Source organism: Miniopterus schreibersii (assembly GCF_964146895.1).
Source record: "Miniopterus schreibersii genome assembly, chromosome: 8".
NCBI lineage: Eukaryota > Metazoa > Chordata > Mammalia > Chiroptera > Miniopteridae > Miniopterus > Miniopterus schreibersii.
In genome coordinates, this window is record NC_138109.1 from 49,031,979 (window position 1) to 49,050,585 (window position 18,607).

The 18,607-nt window shown below is 43.4% G+C and overlaps 2 protein-coding genes and 1 pseudogene across 6 annotated transcripts in view; 2 read left to right on the forward strand and 1 right to left on the reverse strand.

The window, feature by feature from the left end:
* The window catches only part of USP33 (ubiquitin specific peptidase 33), a 38,301-nt gene extending 33,042 nt beyond the window's left edge, over positions 1-5,259 (reverse strand). For 2 of the 4 annotated variants that reach the window (XM_081146109.1, XM_081146108.1), the window contains exon 1: positions 5,028-5,230. In XM_081146109.1, coding sequence (XP_081002235.1) covers positions 5,028-5,066 — 39 coding nt within the window. In that variant the 5' untranslated portion in view covers positions 5,067-5,230. Of the gene's footprint in view, positions 1-5,027 lie in introns of all 4 variants that reach the window. The other 2 variants (XM_081146112.1, XM_081146110.1) reach the window with 1 other exon arrangement.
* A 6,875-nt stretch (positions 5,260-12,134) lies between these two features.
* On the forward strand, positions 12,135-12,764 carry LOC308560861 (nascent polypeptide-associated complex subunit alpha pseudogene; annotated as a pseudogene). Its single transcript has one exon. The product of its transcript is annotated as a nascent polypeptide-associated complex subunit alpha pseudogene (transcript).
* A 5,175-nt stretch (positions 12,765-17,939) lies between these two features.
* The window catches only part of MIGA1 (mitoguardin 1), a gene marked incomplete at its 5' end in the record, with an annotated part of 60,126 nt that continues 59,458 nt past the window's right edge, over positions 17,940-18,607 (forward strand). Inside the window, one exon of the mRNA XM_081144222.1 lies at positions 17,940-18,041. The remainder of the gene's footprint in view (positions 18,042-18,607) is intronic.

The window sequence follows — 18,607 nt, forward strand, 5'->3', positions numbered from 1 at the left end:
ACATGTGCTCCAATTATTTGACAAAACAACCAAAGTAAGAGAGAGCCTTTCTTTTTTATTTAACTTGAAAAGTTAGAAATAGCAAATCCAATCAATGGTGAAGATTTTCAACAATTAAGAGCTATACAAAAATGGAAGGTTGAACCTTGGGAAGTGGAATGTTTCCCATCACTTTTACACAGAGAGGTTGGATGACCAAGTGTCAGAGGTGGTGTTTCAAATGACAGCATTTTGCACTAAAAAAAAATCAATTCTAAAATTCTGAATACAGAAAAACAAATCTATCAATAGTTTCAACCACTATTGTTCCATTACTATAACTAATTTGGCTCATCCAAGAGTACCATTTTAAATATTAGGCTTTAGCCCAGCCGGGCGTGGTCAGCAGCTGACCATTGACCTAGGATCCAGGCAACAGGGGTTTGATTCCCGGTCAGGGCACATGCCCGGGTTGCGGGCTAGATCCCCAGTCCGGGGCATGCAGGAGGCAGCTGATCAATCTCTCATCACTGATGTTTCTCTCTCTCTCTCTCCCTCTCCTTTCCTCTCTCTGAGATCAATAAAGATATATTTAAAAAATAAATAAATAAATAAATAAATAAATAAATAAAATATTAGGCTTTAGAATTATTTTAATTCCAACAATGCAATTCTGTAATAAGCATATAGCTAATTTTTCCATATTTACCAAAGAAGAATTTGCTACCCAAAATAGCAAGCCAAAAAAAAAATGACGAATGGAAATATCAGTGAAAAGAGCACAATAATAAGCAGAAAAGTTTATTTCATTCTTAAATCAATCCATACTAAGTGTTCATGAGCACTTTTAACCTATGAAACCTACTGATGAGCAATTAAAAAACTGTTTCTTGTTCTTTAAACAAATATTCTGGCAAACATGAACTCCTTCAAATCACCACACAGCTCTCACAGTTCTATAAATCTTCCCCTAATCATTCCTATTTTATTTTATTTATTATTAAATTTATTGGGGTGACATTGGTCAGTATGATCATATAGGTTTCAGGTGTGGGTTTCTATGTTACAAGATCTGCATATTGCACTGTGTGCCCACCACCCAAAGTAAAATATTCTCCCGTCACCATATATTCTCCCTTCACTCCCACCCTAATCATTCTTAATTTTCATTCAAACCATAATACAGAAATAGAAATTTAGTACTAATCTTCTAATTTCCTTTTCTTAGAAACATGTCTCTTTGACCCTTAACAGTCTAATTAATGAGAGAGCCTTACTAAATCTATTAAGAGAAATACATAATCTCTTGATTTCTCTACTGGGAATCTATCTGTTCTAGAATCTACTCTTAACACTGCCACAATAAATCATCCAAAATAATAACCCCAATCTGGCAACCCTCACTCTAAATAAAATTCTTTGCGATTTGTGAACATTAATTAGCATATCCAAAAAAGGGGGGGGGGGAGTCCAATAATGGCAAAGTAGTCAACCATAGCCTTACCTAGTTGAAATAACTGTGACAAATACTAGGTAGGGGAAGAGAAGAAGAGGAGAGGGAGAGGAAGGAATAAAGAGGGGGAACAAGAATAAATGAACATAATAGAGCTCAAGCCAGCTAGTGATCATTTTCACTCTAAGTCACTTCTGAGAAAGATGAAGGGGCGATTAAATAATAGTACATCAGCATTATAGGACAATCATTAAAAATACTTATGCAGATCATATAGAAACATGGAAATACAAATGCAACCACCATATTCAAATGAGAACCACTGGGGGGCGCACAGCTGATTGGATGGATGGGTGTCCTGTCCCTGCCCTCCCCAAACCTCACTACCTCCCTCCCTTCCTCTCTCTAAAAAAGCAATGGGGGGGGGGGGAATGTCCTTAAGTGAGAATTAACAACAACAAAAAATTTTTTAACAATTTTTTTCACAAGACTGCTGGTGATTTTTAAAAAATATATCTTTATTGATTTCAGAGAGAGGAAGTGAGAGGAAGAGAGAGAGAAAGAAACATCAATGATGAGAGAGTTGTCATTGATCAGCCGCCTCCTGCACACCCCCGACTGGGGATCAAGCCCCCAACCTAGGCATGTGCCCTGACCAGGAATGGAACCTCGATCTCCTGGATCCTAGGTCAATGCTCAACTGCTGAGCCACATCCGGCCAGGTGGCGATTTTTTAAAAATGTATTCATTTAAATAATGCTTCTACTAAAAATATTAGAAATTCCTACTTTGGAATTTTATAAATCATTAAAAACTATTAAAAATGGTCTTATGTTATGGCACATTCAGTCTCATATTTTCACCATATTACCATATTTCAGGGTTGTGCTAGACCCTGGGAATGCAGAGGCTAATTTAATAAACACTTACAATCAAGGATGGCTCAGACATAAATTTAGTGGGGGTGGCAGCACTGTTCAAATCTCCACTTTACTTTTCCCTCTTGAATGACTGGTCATCTACGTTCTACTTGATCAAACACTCTTCAACACCCTGCAGTTCATTCTGCATTCATGTGGATCATATACCTCTTCTGATCAAACACCTTCAATGAAGTCTTTCATAATTTGTCTTTTTCGTCTCCTATTACTAACTCATGCAAACCACACCATTATCAGTCAAAACGTTCTACTGATCCTTTTCAGATATAACTTGTAACTTTCCAGGAACCCAATAATCTATTCATTTTAGAAATGTCCTACAATATTCACCAGTTGAAAACTTTTCAAAGCTCACTCATCTCAAATACCATCTCTACCAAGACCCAATCACAAGTAATGTCTCCCTCACCTAAATTCCTGATTATACTCAAGGCACTCACTGTAGTTGTGTTAAAACAAACAAAAACCATGTTTCATTCCTTTTATTTTCCAAAGGGCTTTCCCTGGTAGCCTTTACAGATATTTACCTACTTAGCCTTCCAAAGTAACTTTTTAAAGGGACATTTACTTACTTATTAATCCTCACCAAGGATATTTTTTCCATTGATTTTTAGAGGGAGTAGAAGGGAGGGGGGAGGAGGGGGAGGGAAAGAGAAACATCAATAGGTTTCCTGCTGCACATACTCCAACCAGGGATCCAACCCTCAACCTGAGTACGTGCCCTGAGAGGAAATCAAACCCACCACCTTCTGGCGTACAGAACGACACTCCAGCTAACTTAGCCACACCAGCCAGGGCTATACACGCCTTGCTTCCTAAACATTAGTTCTCTTAATATATACACTATTTTGTACAAAACTCATGCTCCTTTAAACAGACAAACCATTGTACTCATCTTGGAATCTTTACAACCCTCCTATTTACCAAAATGTTCCGGCAATCACACGTGGACTTTAAAAATAAAAAGTTTTAAAACTACACTTAAAAAAGACTTTTAATCTTTTCATTTTCAGAAATGACTACATTTAAAATTTCTCACCAAAAATCTTTCACCAGTTACGTACTTCCATTTTCTTGCAAAAAGTCCACTGTCATTTGCTATAGTTCCCAGTGCTCCAATATCTTACCTGAATTCCAATTTGTATCAAAGGTGAACTCAGCAAGCTCATTTTAAGCTTTAAAGAAATTCCGATCCTTACGCAACCTCAAAATGCTTTTGTCATGGGAAGAGACTTTACTTCTCGGCATTCCTAACTCAGAGGATTGGCATAACGATCAAATAAGATTGTGTATGTGAAAGGTCAATAAAAATGCCAACAGTAATACAAGAATTATCTCAACTCAGAATTTCAAGTATTTCTTAAAAACTACTTACTACAATATAATGCCATGCAACTGCATTGCTATGTTTAGTTATTTGTAGTTTATCAAGAGCTCACAGAAGAGCAAAAAAGTGAAAGTTGGCAATAAACCAGATCAAACCTAAAAAGCAATCTTAAGTAGATTATTCCTCTTGTATACAGCAGAAAGTCAAATATTTTATTCCTGGAATATTTTTTGTACTGTCCTTCCCCCCCCCCCCCCCAATCCTGCCAAAGTAAATAACATAAAGCTCCTGGCATGGCGTAACTTTAAAATTAGCATTGCCTTTCCATAAGAGTTCTACTTTCCCCCTTATTTATATTAATAGTATGAATTCACTAACAATACTTGTTTGTATAGGTTCAAAGCCTATTATCTGATTTGGTCAGACCTTTCCAGAGATACAATTGTCTCCATCAGAAATGAAACTAGGAAACCTCAGTATTTCTTGAAACAGGTTTTCCTTAAAGAAAAATAATGATTAAACGGAAAAATTCTATGGATCTATTAAGCAAGGAGTCTAGAAATCCTTGCGGTGAATTTCATCCTCAGTTTAGAGCCCATGCTTCTGCCAGGATAGTCCCTACGGGCCCAATTTTTCAGCCTAATACTGACCACATGAGATGTAAACCCTAAACATACTTAAGTTGAATGTAAAGCACCGAGAAGAATCTCATTCAACAGTTCAACCTGCACCCTGGAAATGGTCAAATACAGAGCGTTTCATCGTTGGTCAGTCTGCAAGAGTAAAGGTCTGGAAAACACTCTGAAAATTTAACCCAAGCAAAACCTGGGGGCAGACGGGCCGTAAGGGACAGCCTCTGAGGCAGGATGGATCCAACACGCGTGCAGGAAAACCCCAGGGACAGTCGCACCGAGGTCTGCCGGTCCACAGCAATGAATAACGGGGGCCTCGGGGCTGCAAGGTGGACGAGACCCGGGGCCCGCGGGCCGCAGCGCCCGGCCGCCGCGCTCCCGAGAGGGGCCGGCGAGCCGGAACCGGAGCCCGCGGGCCTCGCTGCCGCCCCCGCCCGCGCCCCCGCTCCCAGGAGAGCGCCACCTAGCGACCCTTCCTCACGTCTACCGCCGACTCGCGTCCTCCGCCGACCCCCTACGGGGGCGGCCACCGGCTCATCCCCGCACCGCGGCGCCCTGGGGCTCGCCGGGGCCTCCTCGCCCCCGCGCCCACCACCGCCCCGCGCTAGGAAAAGGCCGCAGCGGCCCCGGGCGCGCAGGGCGAGCGCTGAGGCCAGCGCCGGGCGACAGGCGAGGCACCAAGGCCCCGCGCTCACCTCCACGGCCTTGCCCACGGGCCCCGCCAGCGCAGCCATCGGCGGCCGCGGCCGCCCCGCCGCAAGCGCCTTTTGAAATCCCCCGGCCTCGGAGGCGGGCGGCGGCGCGCCGGGGAGGCCGAAGAACCGCTCAGCCCCGCAACCCTCGGGATCCCCGCCTCCTGTACCGGCCACTTCCCGCAGCCGCCTCGGCTCCTTCCGGCGTCTCCGCCGCCGCCGCGGGCGTCTCCGGTGTCGCGGGAGGGCGGGGAGAGGCGGGGCCGGGAGCGGGGCGGCCCGGCCCGGGGGCGTGGCCACGCGGCGCGGCCCAGGTGAGGGGCTCGGCCCGCGCCCCCCGGCGAGGGAGCCCACGGGGCGGCGGGCCCGAGCGCCGCGCCCTCGGCAGGTCCGCTCCGCGCGCTGCGGGGTGCACGCGGGGGCGCCGGGAGCCTCAGGCCGACCCTGCGCGAGGGGGCATCGGACAGCTCCGTTCAGCGCCGCTGTCCCTCCCGCCCCTTCCTTCTCCGGCGTCCTAGGACCGAGGTTCTCCGAGAGCGACTGTGTTTCCTTTAGCACATCTGTACAGCAGAATTGCATCTCTCCCATTTTCCCCGAGGCCAAAATCAAGACGATCAAATAAAATATTTATTGAAACCTGAGTGTCTGCTCAGTGCCTAGAGCATTGGAAGAGACCTGCATTCTAATTTATGTACCTGTTGAAATTTATTCAATTGATTGATGTGCAAACAATAAAAACAGTTAAAATGAATCAAGATTATGGTTAAAATGGCCAGTTCCGATGTATTTGATTACCTCTTTTTGGTCTCCAAAATGGGAGCATTATAGCCAAGAGTTGTGTAAAATGCTCCGTCTCCATCAGAAACAAATAGGTTCCTTTGTTTATGGAAAATATGTATTGTTAGTACTTTTTATAAATGATTTTTTTTTTCAATTACACTTGACATACAATATTATATTAGTTTCAGGTGTACACCCCAGTGATTACACATTATATAACTTATTAAGTCATCATTCTGATAAATCTCATACCCATCTGATACCACACATAGTTATTAGAATATTTTTTTTAAATATGTTTTCATTGATTCTTAGAGGGGAAGGGAAAGGGAGAAGGGAGAGAGAAATAGAAACATCGATGATAGAGAAACATCCATGGGCGGCCTCCTGCAAGCCCCCTACTGGGGATCAAGCCGAAACTTGGGCATGTTCCCTGACCCAGAACTAAACCAGTGACCTCTTGGTGCATGGATGGATCCTCAACCACTGAGCCACACCGGCTGAGAAGAATATTATTGACTCTATTCCCTGTGCTGCACTTTACGTCCCTGCGACTATTCTGTAACTACCAATTTGTACTTCTTAATCCCTTTATCTTTTCACCCACCCCCCAACCCCCTCCCATCTAGCAACCATCAAAATGTTCCCTGTATCTATGAGTCTGTTTCTGTTCTGCTTGTTCATTTATTTTTATTTTTAGAGCCAATTGCTGATATGTATTTATTGCTATTTTATTGTTCTTTTTTCCCTCTCTTCTTCTTCTTAAAAAAGACTCTTTAACATTTCCTGTAATACTGGTTTGGTGCTGGTGAACTCTTCGCTTTTTCTTGCCTGGGAATGGTTGGTACTTTTAAGCTTCCTGTATTTGATAAATATTGTGATGAGCGATTTCTCACCCACAAAGCTGATTTTGTTTTCTAATCCTCACCCCAGGATATGTTCATTGATTTTAGAAAAGAGGAGAGAGAGAGAGAGAAGCACTGATGTGAGAAATATTGATCAGCAGCCTCCCATACAGGTCCCAACCAAGGATTGAACCCAAAACCTAGACATGTGCCCTGATTGGGAATCGAACTCGCAACCTTTTCGTGAAGGGAACGATGCTCCAACCAACTGAGCCACCCGGCTGGGCTAAAGGTGATTTGGAGGAAAGAGAGAGAGGGAGAAAGAGAGAGAAATAGAAAATATGGGAGCTTCTACTTCTATTTGTATGGTAAAAATGTAATAAATGAACCTTTGCCAACATTCTGTGTAGGGGTTAACACCAAAGATTCAGTTTGCACTACAAATGGTTACCTGTCCTGGGATCACTGAGCAAGAATGGAAGTTTCACAATTTGGAGAGTGCACGTGTGCTACCACCCCTCCCTTTATTTTCTGTATATTTCCAAATATTGCAGTTTTCATGTTTCAGGATGTCAGCAATGTGGCTAATTTTTAGCTTAAAAAATCAAATATCCAAATGTTTTAAATATTTATACTCCTTTGTAAAGAGATAAGAGAATGATTAAGAAAATCATTTGCTCCCTGACGTCTTGTGGCAAAGTACTGTTTGACTTAAAGGAGAGTTTAAGAAGGTTTATTTGGCGGGGAAAAGTCAAGTGTTTTAAATTTTCTGACCTTTGCTGTGATAACAAGTGGCTCTCATCAATATGCTAACTACACAAACAATTTTAATGTGTACATTTAACCTACGGTCTCAAAGTAAAAGTGATGTTTTAAAAATGAGTGAGACAGCAACTGCTCAATAAAATGAGTGAGACAGAAACCTGTGCAATAAAGAGAGCATTTTGACAAAGAGGGGTTGGAACTTTCTCCATTATTAAGTAACTTTGCTGCCAAAAACTATGTGTCAGCTATAAAAACTCATCTTTGCATCGAAAGACACCATTAAGAGATGAAAAGCCAGCAAATAAGGGAAGATATTTAAAATATCTGATAAAGAGCTTATATAAATACATATATATCTACAAATCAATAAGACTCCTCCTCTGAGAGGAGAGATTAAACCATCAAATAGACAAAAAGGCAGAAGTCATTGCTTCCAAAATTCCTGTGTTGAAAATGTATCAGACATGTTCTGTTATTGCAGTGTTCGAGCAAATTTAGTTCAACCTCAAAGTCCCCCCCTTGGTTACCAACCTGCTGGGTAACCAAGGTCCGTTTGGGCTTATCTTTCCTTCAGGGGGTCTAGAGCATAGAGAAGATAAATGATGTGACTGCTCAAGGCAGGTGTGGCTCATGACTATATGAAAGTAGGCAAGTGCTCGTCATGTGGACACCAGGTCAAGTCCTTGCTGTGGACCAGTCCTCATGAAGCAAATGCACTCTGACGACACAGTATATCTCCTACGTTTAACTTCCGTGGATTCCCACCCTGGGGTGTTTGCATTTATCTTTTTATCTCGTAATCCAGAATCCTTAGTCCCTTATTCTTCTTCAATAATATCTGAATAGGCTACAAGGAAGAATGTCATCATTGGGAAACCTATCAACTCCCCTCTCAGAGAGGAGAGATTATACATTCCGTAGAGACCCAGGTAAATCACACTGATTCTGGAGTAGAGCTCCAGAGATGCCACTTGTGTCAAATATGATTTGAAATGTAGGCCCTGGAATTGTTCATCAGGCCAGGCACCGAAAGCTCTCCTAATGCAGTGTTGGTGGGGGTTGGAGGGGAAAGAACACAGTTGAATGGTCACATTAAAACAAATATCTTCTCATTTTTGCTACTGAGTAATGGCAAGTAAAAATAGCAACACACAAAACATACATTTTCATGCTCATGTACCTGACACTGCATAAGCCTTTGCAAATGCTGTTCCCTCAGTCAGATACACTTTTACCAGGCACCCCAAACTCCTACCCCTCACTCACGTGGCTAACTCCCATTCTCTGTTTAAAGTAGCACTCTTCTCCACTCATTTTTGTTTCTTTCAGAAAATGTATTATAAAATTTAATTATTTTAATATTTTTGTGTGTGCTTAATTTTTTGCCTATCACCTCTGAACTGTAAGTTTAGTGAGAGCAGTGACTAATTTTGTCTTATTCACAATATTCTCAAGCCCAGCATTGGAGGACTCAAGTATCTATTGTTTCTCAACTAGGGGTGGTGAATATTTGCCACATGGTGGATATTTAGCAATATACCTGAGGACTGGAGAAAGATTTAGTCACATTTATTTGCATTAACATGACAGGGTATTCTTTAGTGTCACTGTTGAGAAAGCCTAATTTAAACTGAGGCTTTATAATATGTGTTTGGTTGTAAGTGACAGAAACTAAAGTAAACTGTTGTTCATCAAGTTAGACAAACAAGCTGGATTTTGTAGGGGACAAGCAGGAAACAATTTTATTCGCTCTCATTATTGTCTCTGAAAATCTCTGAGGATCCCTCTCTCCTCCTAGGACAAAATCTTATGCAAAGTCTTTCCCTTTTCCAGTCATTCTCAAGAAATTAAAAAGTCCTGTAGTCATTTTCTAATAAACAAATGGCCTTCCCCCCCCCGTGTAAAAAATCCTGTCTAGTACAATGTCAAAAATCCCAAACTCACACAGTTCAAAAATTCTCTGCCATTCCCCCCACCCCAACGCTGTGCAGTGATCTACCTTCTCCCTGGCTAGCTTTTCATTTCGGGTCCCTCCAGGATTAGAGAGACAGGGACAGAAAGAATCTTTCTTGACTGGAACAGTTTTAGCCTAATGTCAGTGCCTCTGGGTATAGCTGAGGTCTGAACTGACCCTTTATCTTATGGAGTGTCTTTGTTGATGCATCAGTGGAGAATCCTCACCTACAGTCTCGGCTCAGCAATGTATCTTCTGGTGTATCTTAGGACATACACCTCAGTGCTCTGGTTTCCAGAATCTGTCCCTAGGTTGGAATCATCTCACCCATGTACGCAGTCCTGATGGACAGCCTCTCAGGATGAACCAGTCCAGCTCTCTTACACAGAGTCCTCACTTCGTCCACAAAAATCACATGTGTATCTTGCACAGAAGGATAGGCTGTTCGCAATCAGCCCTGTGTGCATCTTCTGCTTGTAGGCAGCCTTAGTCTCTTGGCATAGGACTTCCCAAATGTGCATTAGTTACCAACCCTTGTCTCTCTAAGATGCCAGGGGACACATGTCATCTTTTCAAAATGGTCCTCTTAAAGCCCCTCAGACTTGCCTTGAGATAAAAGACAAGCATCTACCTCTCCACCCCCATGGTGGTGCCTTAATTTGGACTTGGAGGTATTTGGCACCGAATTTGGGGGCCTCTGCCATGAATCTCAGTTATCGTCTGCTCACTCTTAGGTTAGGGTAAGAGTTTGGGTTATTCTAGCTCAGGGTTTCTCAAAAATGACACTACTGACATTTGGACTGAATAATTCTTTGTTGTGGGGTATGGTTCCTTTGCATTGTAGGATGTTTAACAGCATCCATAGCCTTTATCCACCAGATGCCAGTAGCACCTCCTCTCAATAGAGACCAACAAAAATGTCCTCATACATTAGTAAATGTCCCCCTGGGGGCAAAATCACCCCCTGTTGAGAGTCATTGCTCTAGCTTAGGCTGGTGCTTCTCAAAGTTTTTTCAGATTATCAGATCAGATCATTTAGAAAATGATAATATACCAAGATTAACAAATAAGAATGCTTGTAATTAGAATTTTCCAGTCAGGATCACTATCTGGGCATACCTGTAAACCCATCAATGAAGCACATAAGTGAGCTGAGACATACCAGTTAAAAGACTCTTAGGCAAAAAAAGAGAGAGAGAAATTTATCAGCTCATGGACTCCAAGGAAGGACAGCTAGAACCAGGGACTCAAACATTACCAGGACTCCATATGATCTCTTGAAATTGCCATCTTACAGTTTTCTCCAAGAGCAGAGTTCCCGGTTTTAAAATATCCCAAATAAAGCATGAATTGTCTTCACCAGGAGCATTCAGCAGGAGAATCAGAGTCATGGAGGAACAGAGAGGCTCCAACAACAATTATGTGGATGGATGAAATGGAAGTTTCCAAAGAGAAAATAGATGGCCAGGTCGACCCAATATCATAAAAAATTGATACTGGCTGCTTAAAGGCTGAGTAAAAAGATTTCTGATAGGCCAGAGGAGGAAGGATTTTTTAGGCAGATGAAACGGCATAGGGAAAGGCACATCCTCAAGAGACAATATGCCAACTGTGGGAACCTGTAAGGGTTCAGTATTACAGCAGCAGAGATCAAGGGCAGGGGATTGGGGGTAGACCTGACAGAGAAGGCAGATCATGAGTGATCTTGTCTGCTAAGTAAACCTTTTCCTCTAGAGACCCAAAAAGAATTTTGAGAAAGGAAGCAACATGGTAAGATTTAAATATTACTTGGAGAGCAAAGACTGGCATAGATTATAGTCAGGCTACTGCAGAATCCAGACAAGGGAAGATAAGGGCCTAGCGGTGGAGACGGCTATGAGAGCTACTTAAGAGATAAAATCAGTAGACTTTCAACTGATTAGGTGGGGGATGGAAACCAGGAAGTTTCCTCTGTACAGATCCTCTTTATTCTTACCTGGATTTGTGTGTGTGTGTGTGTGTGTGTAGTTTCCTATCATGTCTTTTTGACTCTAGCCTCAGTTAATTCTAGTCCAATGCCATGCTTCTCAATACAACTCTTTCTAAAGCACAAATCCAATCTTGCACCTCTTCAATGACTCCTTGTTGCCCCAGAGTTTTCTTGTGTGTGTGTGTGTGTGTGTGTGTGTTTCTTTTTCTCACCTGGGGCCTAGGATGAGACAGGCAGGTTGCCTAGGGTGCAATATCTAAGGATTTTGCACTTGCCTAAACCAGAGAGCACCTCTGCAAATTCTGTGCCCTAGACACCGGCTTGCTTCATCTTAGTGCCTCATGGCTTAGTTTGACCCAAATGTACCCCTCCTACCTCATCTTCTTTTACGCCCAATCAAATACCCTGTCCTTAAGTTATTCTAACCTACATCTCATTTGCCTGAAAGGGAAAACATTTGCTTGTGCTCTCCTATGTAGTGCTGCTTCCCGTAACCCTAACCCTAACCCTAAGTTTAGAATGCCCTTTTGGAAAAAAAAATTAATAGAATGCCCTTTTGCCCTTTGCCCCTTCCCCCAAAGGTGAACTCCACTCATCCCTCAAGAGTCTCCGCTTTGGAGAAGCCTTCTTCACCTCTTCCAGCACACGAGGGCCCTCCCTTGTATTCTGTGGCATATTTTCTAGTGATGTTATACTGCTGATTATACGGTGTACCCTCTGCAACAGGTACGGGCTATGCTCCCACTAGCTCTCTTTCTTGGTTCCAAGTCCCCCTCCTCCACCATCACACACATGGAATGCTCCACGAAGCCACAGAAATCACCCCAGCGTCAGAGCAGGAGCTGCCACAGCCCCAGGCTGGAACAGAATCTGACAGTGATGAATCAGTACCAGAGCTGGAGGAACAAGATTCCACACAGGTGACCACACAAGCCCAGCGGCCGGCACTAGCTGAAATCGATGAAGGGCCGGTCAGTAAAGCAAAACAGAGCTGGAGTGAAACGAAGGCACGAGAGGCTATGGCCAAACTGCATCTCCAACAGATTACAGGGGTTACGAGGGGCACTATCCAGAAATCTAAGAATATCTTCTTTGTCACCACAAAACCAGATGTCTGCAAGAGCCCAGCTTCAGATACCTACATATCTGGAGGAGGGAAAACCAAGATCAAAGGTTTATCCCAGCAAGTGCAGCTAGCAGCTGCTGAGAGATTCAAAGTTCAAGGTAAAGCTCTCTCAAACATTCAAGAAGACACACAGACTACAACTGTGCAAGAGAGTGAAGAAGAGGTGGATGAGACAGGTGCAGAAGTTAAGGACATAGAATTGGTCATGTCACAAGCAAATGTGTCCAGAGCAAAGGCAGGCCAAGCCCTAAAGAACAACAGTAATGATATTGTAAATGTTATTATGGAATTAACAATGTAGCCATCCAAAAAGGAGGAACTTTTTTGGCATTTCAAAACAGTAATTGCAGCTTGGTTTGAAATTTGTCGTGTTTCTTATCATTAATAAAGTTATGGCTTCTTGTGGGGTGAAAAAAATAATACATCATACACTGTAATGTCATTACAGCTGACCTTTGAAAAATACAGGGATTAGGGTTCCCCACCCCTATGCAGTTGAAAATCCATGTATAACTTTTGATTCACCCAAAAAATAATTACAGTCATTTTTCAATATCTGAGGAGGATTGGTTCCAGGACCTTCCCCAACCTCCCCCCCCACCTGTGGGAATAGGGAATCTGCGGGAGTAGGGAATCTGCAGATACTAATGTAGCAAACAATGCACATAGGTGTCTCTCCACATACATGGATTCCCAATTGTGGACTGAAAATACTGTTGGTTGAATCTGGGAATGCAAAACCTAAGGACAAGATGGGTCAACTGTATTGAAAAAAAATCCACATTTAAGTGTAACCGTGCAGTTGAAACTCATGTTGTCCAAGGGCCAACTACATTATATATTGCAATAATTTGTTCATGTTTCCATCTCCTGAACCAAATTGTAGGCAGGGATTTTTCTTACTCATCCTAGTATTTCCAGTATTCAGCACATGGCACAATGTAGTAAATGAACAAATCAATAAACCTGCTATTGAAAAGATGAGTGAATGTGAAAATATGAAAGAAATATAAAATATATTTTCTAACTTGGGGAGACAGTAATTTCCTCTATGTCTCAAAATGTTCATCATTTAAATATATAGACAGCAGATGCAGGCAGCTCTTTCCATTTTATTAAGTTTAGAAATAGCACATGGTTTTGAACCATTTTTTCTAAATGTGCAAAATAGGAAATCTTGTTTACATGTGGTTTAATTTTAATGTTATTGTTCTTATGTTAAAGTAACTTCAGAATAAATTTATTTACCCAAGCTCTTACTAGAAAAACATTTGTATTTTGTTTACTATTTATTTTATATTTTGATACAAATGCCTCCCAATAGAATGCATGCCTGTTATTGGAGCAACACAGCATTTTGACAACTATTGACACTGTGCAGGGAGAGCATTTTCATAATTTCTTTAAGCCTTGATTTTTTTGATCTAAGAAATGGCAATAATAATTTTGGGGTTAACAGCTTAATTGAGATATAATTCACATACTTTATAATTTGCACATTTAAAGTATACAATTTAACATATTCACAGATTTGCACAACCACCACCACAATCTAAGTTTAGAACATTTCACCACCCCAAAAAGTAGTCCCATACTCTTTAGCAGTTACTTCCATTCCCTCCTGACTCTTTCAGCCTGAGGCAACCACTAACCTACTTTTTATCTCTATAGATTTACATATTCTGAACATTATGTATCAATACAATCATACAATATGTAATCTTTTATGACTGGCTTTTCAACTTAGCATGTTTTCAAGTTTCACCCATGTTGTAGCATGAATCACTACTTCACTCCTTTTTATGGCCAAATAAATTTCCATATATGAATATATCACATTTTATTTATCAATTCATCAGCTGATGAACATTTGGGTTGCTTTCACTTTTTAGCTATTATGAATAATGCTACTATGCACATCCATGTACAAGATTTTATGTAGCTGTATGTTCTCATTTCTTTTGGGTGTTATCTAGGAGTGGGATTGGCCATATATTTAACATTTTGAGGAACTGAATCTGCAATATTTGGATGTGTATAGAACAGATGTTTTAAATTAGCACCTAGAACTCTACTCTGAGTTCTAGATGCCTTGGTTGGCTTACAGTAGTCCTGTCAAACACTTGTGGGTGGGTGATGAGAACAGAGATACAATAGCCAGTATAAGCCCTATGGCATTGTGGATTTGAAAGGAGGCTCTGCGTTATTTCTGGGGACTCTGCCAGGTTTTAGCAGTTAATGGAAAAAGTAATTGGATATAGGAATTACCTAAAAGAATTCATCTACTTAGGTGATGTAATAGTTTTTAACGTCTCAAAGTGCTAGACTTTGGTCAGGCTTAATGTTGTTACTTAATAAGTGCTGTTTCCACCAATAATTCATGAAGTACATTGACCATATATTGTCTCAGCTGGAGTGAGCAGTGATCCTAAATATCCTAAATAAAATATCAAATACACCCAATGAGTGCAATTAAATCTGACTTTGGCACCTTCTGCTGTGGCCCACTCCAAAATGCTGGCTGGCTCTTTCCTTACAGGGCCTTTTTTGTGGGCTCCTCAATGACTGCTCACCTTGCTGGGGACCCCTCTCTGTTTCATTTCTTAACAGTGGGGGAAAAAATCATCTGTGGCTAACCACTTAGATGCTCCACTTAGCTTTGGGTTTAGAAATACAACCTTTTAAGATAATTCAAGCCTGGCTAGCTTTGGTGGCATTTATTTGGCTCACAGGATAACTTCCTTTGCAAACCTGCTAATACCATCAAAGGCCTCTTTGGCCAGTCTATCACCTTTAGACTTTTCCAGGTGACATAAACTAATGGACACAGAGGTCAAGTTGTCTGAGTTTCTTAAGCCTCCTTCACTTGGCTTGAGGTGGGGGTGGGATGAGATAAGCACTCTCCTCTCCCCACTCTTGGGGAAGGGGAAGGAAAATGCACAGCATTCCAGAAAACTACCTCCTGGGAATTTTCACTCTCTAGTCTTTTTTGATCAATTCTGCCATTTCATTTCCTGGAAGTACATGAGGACCGAGGATTGCTAAATGGACTTCACAGTCTCCTAGCATATCCTGTGCCGATGGCCTAGCATCCTTTTTTAGAGTGCTCAAGGCACTTGGCATCTATTTTTCTCAACTATAGAGCTTCTGCCAAAAGACAAGAAAAAGTCCCACTTAAAATGCCATTTATCTTTAAAGTCTTTGCCAGGATTGTTCTAAGTTCTTAACCATTTTTTGGTATCATGGAACCCTTTGACATTCTGGTAAAGCCTATGGACCTCCTTCTCAAAGTAATGTTTCTCTGTGCATAAAACAAAATATATAGGATTACAAAGGACACCAATTATATAGAAGTAGAGTTTTATCCTTGGCTTCTGTGGAGGTACAGAAGTTAAAAACTTACATAAGCACCTTTGTGCTTTACAATTATTATTACATTTCTCTTCCCAACAGCCCAATGAGGAAACTGAGGCGTAACGAAGTTAAGTACCTTGCCTAAGACCACATACCTTGGTAAGTGACAGAGAAAGGATTCAAACTCCGGCAGTCTGACTCCACAGCACTGTTTTGACCCTATGCGTATAGGACCCTCCAAGTTCATTAATGATTGATGTAGCAAGTACCTCAGTATTAGAATGGTAGAAACAGCTAATATTACTCCATGAACTCCACTCCCTGGTTTGGCGAGCATTGCATGATGACTTTCGTTATCTGGGGGAGGGACAAACCTTTATACTTAATCCAAGCCCCATTTTTTTCTTCCCTAGGCCAGGTAACAGAAGATGTCAAGTTCGAATATGAGACTGTGTCCACCTGGGGCTGCATCCATGCAGAATACTCTATCCTATGGTTTAAGCCACTGTTTGTTCGGTTTTCTTTTGCGTGTAGCTAACAGGATCCTGATATGCCCAATCATGACTAAGATTCAATCTTTTGGCAACCCAGGAGAAGGGAAGCTTGGAGCAAACAACACTGATTTTAAAAATAAATAAAATATGGCATTTTTTTTTTTATTCTGCCAAAGAGTAAAATTGACACCCCATGTGTAATATCTCTCTCATAATGTTTATTGTGGAATTAAAGGGGGTACGTTCTTAGAAAAGTGGCTTTAAGTGGCAGGCCTCTTTATCACCGCTCTTTCCATCCGACTGACTGTTGGGAAGCTGTGGGAAACAGGGAGGAGGCAGAAGAGCGGGGATGGAGGAATAAATTTACAAATCCCAGGTTCTTCATCTGTCAAGAAAACCACCTACTTTGTAAGTATGAAATATTTCCACATAGAACTCACTCTGTGCATTTTTACTTATTCGTCTAGTAGCGTCGTCACACATTGGTATTGTCATGCTCCCTGCTTTCCATTTTGATTAAATGGGAATTTTGAAAACAACAGAAAGAATTGTTCATCCCAGGTTAACATTTGCTCTCACGTTTTAACTCTCTTTACAAAATTATTTTGGCTTTCCACCCCAATAATTCTTTTTTAATTGATTTCGGAGAGAGGAAGGGAGAGACAGGAACGTGAATGCTGAGACTCACTGACCCTCCGGCTCCTGCAGCCCCTCCTGGGGACTCGGCCTGCGGCTCGGGGCCGCGGTAACTCCCACCCGCAGCTGAGATGCACTGTCCCGCCTCGGGCGCGCGGGAAGCGGCGTCGGTTCCGTGCCCCCCGCCCCGCCCCCCGCCGCTGCGGGGGGACAGCCGCGGGCGCCGAGCAGCGGCCTAGCGCCCCCTAGCGGCCACGTCCACACGTTACCCGGCAGCCGATTCCGGGGGAAAGGTGGAGAAAGGCTGCAGAGGGGAACTGACATCAAGAGCTTCATTGTCCGTGCAGGGTCAGCCTGGCTCGCGATACTCATTCGCGGGGGCCGGGGGCCTGCGGCGCTAGACGTTCTTAATCTGGGACCTATGGGTTGGTTTTGGGCATCTGAGCTTTACACACACACACACACACACACACACACACACGGTGTCCCCCCAAAATGTAAACACACTTTAACAGCTGATAGCTCAATTTTGAAGATAAGATGTATTTTAATTAACACTGCCTTTATAATTATTCAAAGTGTGTGTATGCATTTTAGGGACACTATATATATATTTTTTTCTTTTAATACTGTATAAGCTTGTGTCTATGTGCATTTTTCTGAGGGAAAGCCCCGTAGTTTTCACCAGGTTGGCAGAATGGTCGTAGATCTCACAAAAGGTTATGAACTACCATACTAGCTCCTGACAACATTGTAAAAGGAGGCAATTCTTCTAGGTCCTACAGTCATCTGGCAAAGGGGGTGTGTGGGTGGGGTGGGGTGGGGGTTGTGGGTGAAAAGGGTGTGTGTGTGTGTGTGTGTGTGTGTGTGTGTCTGTCTGTCTGTCTGTCTGCGGTCTTCCCTTAACAAAAATGGCGGGAGCTGCTTCGCACGTCGCCCCTCACGCAGAAAGGCTAGCGGGCCCGGCACCTTCTCTCCACCTTCGCACTCCTGACCCCGGAAGGACTCCGCCCCAGCGGCCAGGCTGCTCCGCTCAGCGCCCGGCGGCGGCGGGAGGCGGGCGTGGGCCGGCTGCACCTGTCCTGCGGCGCCAGGTACGCGGGTGGGGTCGCGACGCCCGCGGGACCGGAGCGGCTGGGTGCGGGGCGAGCGCCGCCCTAGCCCTCCGCTCCCAGAGCGGGGTGGGGGAGCGGGGCGCCGGGGGGAGGCCGGCGGGGAGCGCTGCCTCGGCGTGAGCTCTGCCTCGCTGCGACCCGGGTCAGGGCGGCGGAGCCGGGGCGAGCTCCTTCTGGGTCCGACGGGCCAGGGGAGAGGGGAGCCGGCGGGGGCGAGCGCGCCGGGGGCGGGGGCGGGGGCGGGGGCGGCCGCGGCGGGCGGGGCAGCTGGTGCGGTCCGAGTTTCTGCCCGAGCGCCGGGGACTCGAGCCGGGAGGGGTTTTGGCTGGGAAGGTGACGCTGTCTGTGGAGATGCTTCAGCCCCAGGAGTGCCGTGTCGGGGCCCTTCTGTACTAAAGTTGCTCAACGTTTATTTTACACGGGGCGACTCCTGCGCTTGCACAGATCTTTATTATTCTTTTTAGTTTGTCATTATTGCCACTAAGCATTTTTGCAGTGTATCTTCTCCGAAGAGTTCGGTTGTACAGATTTATGCTTCACGTCAA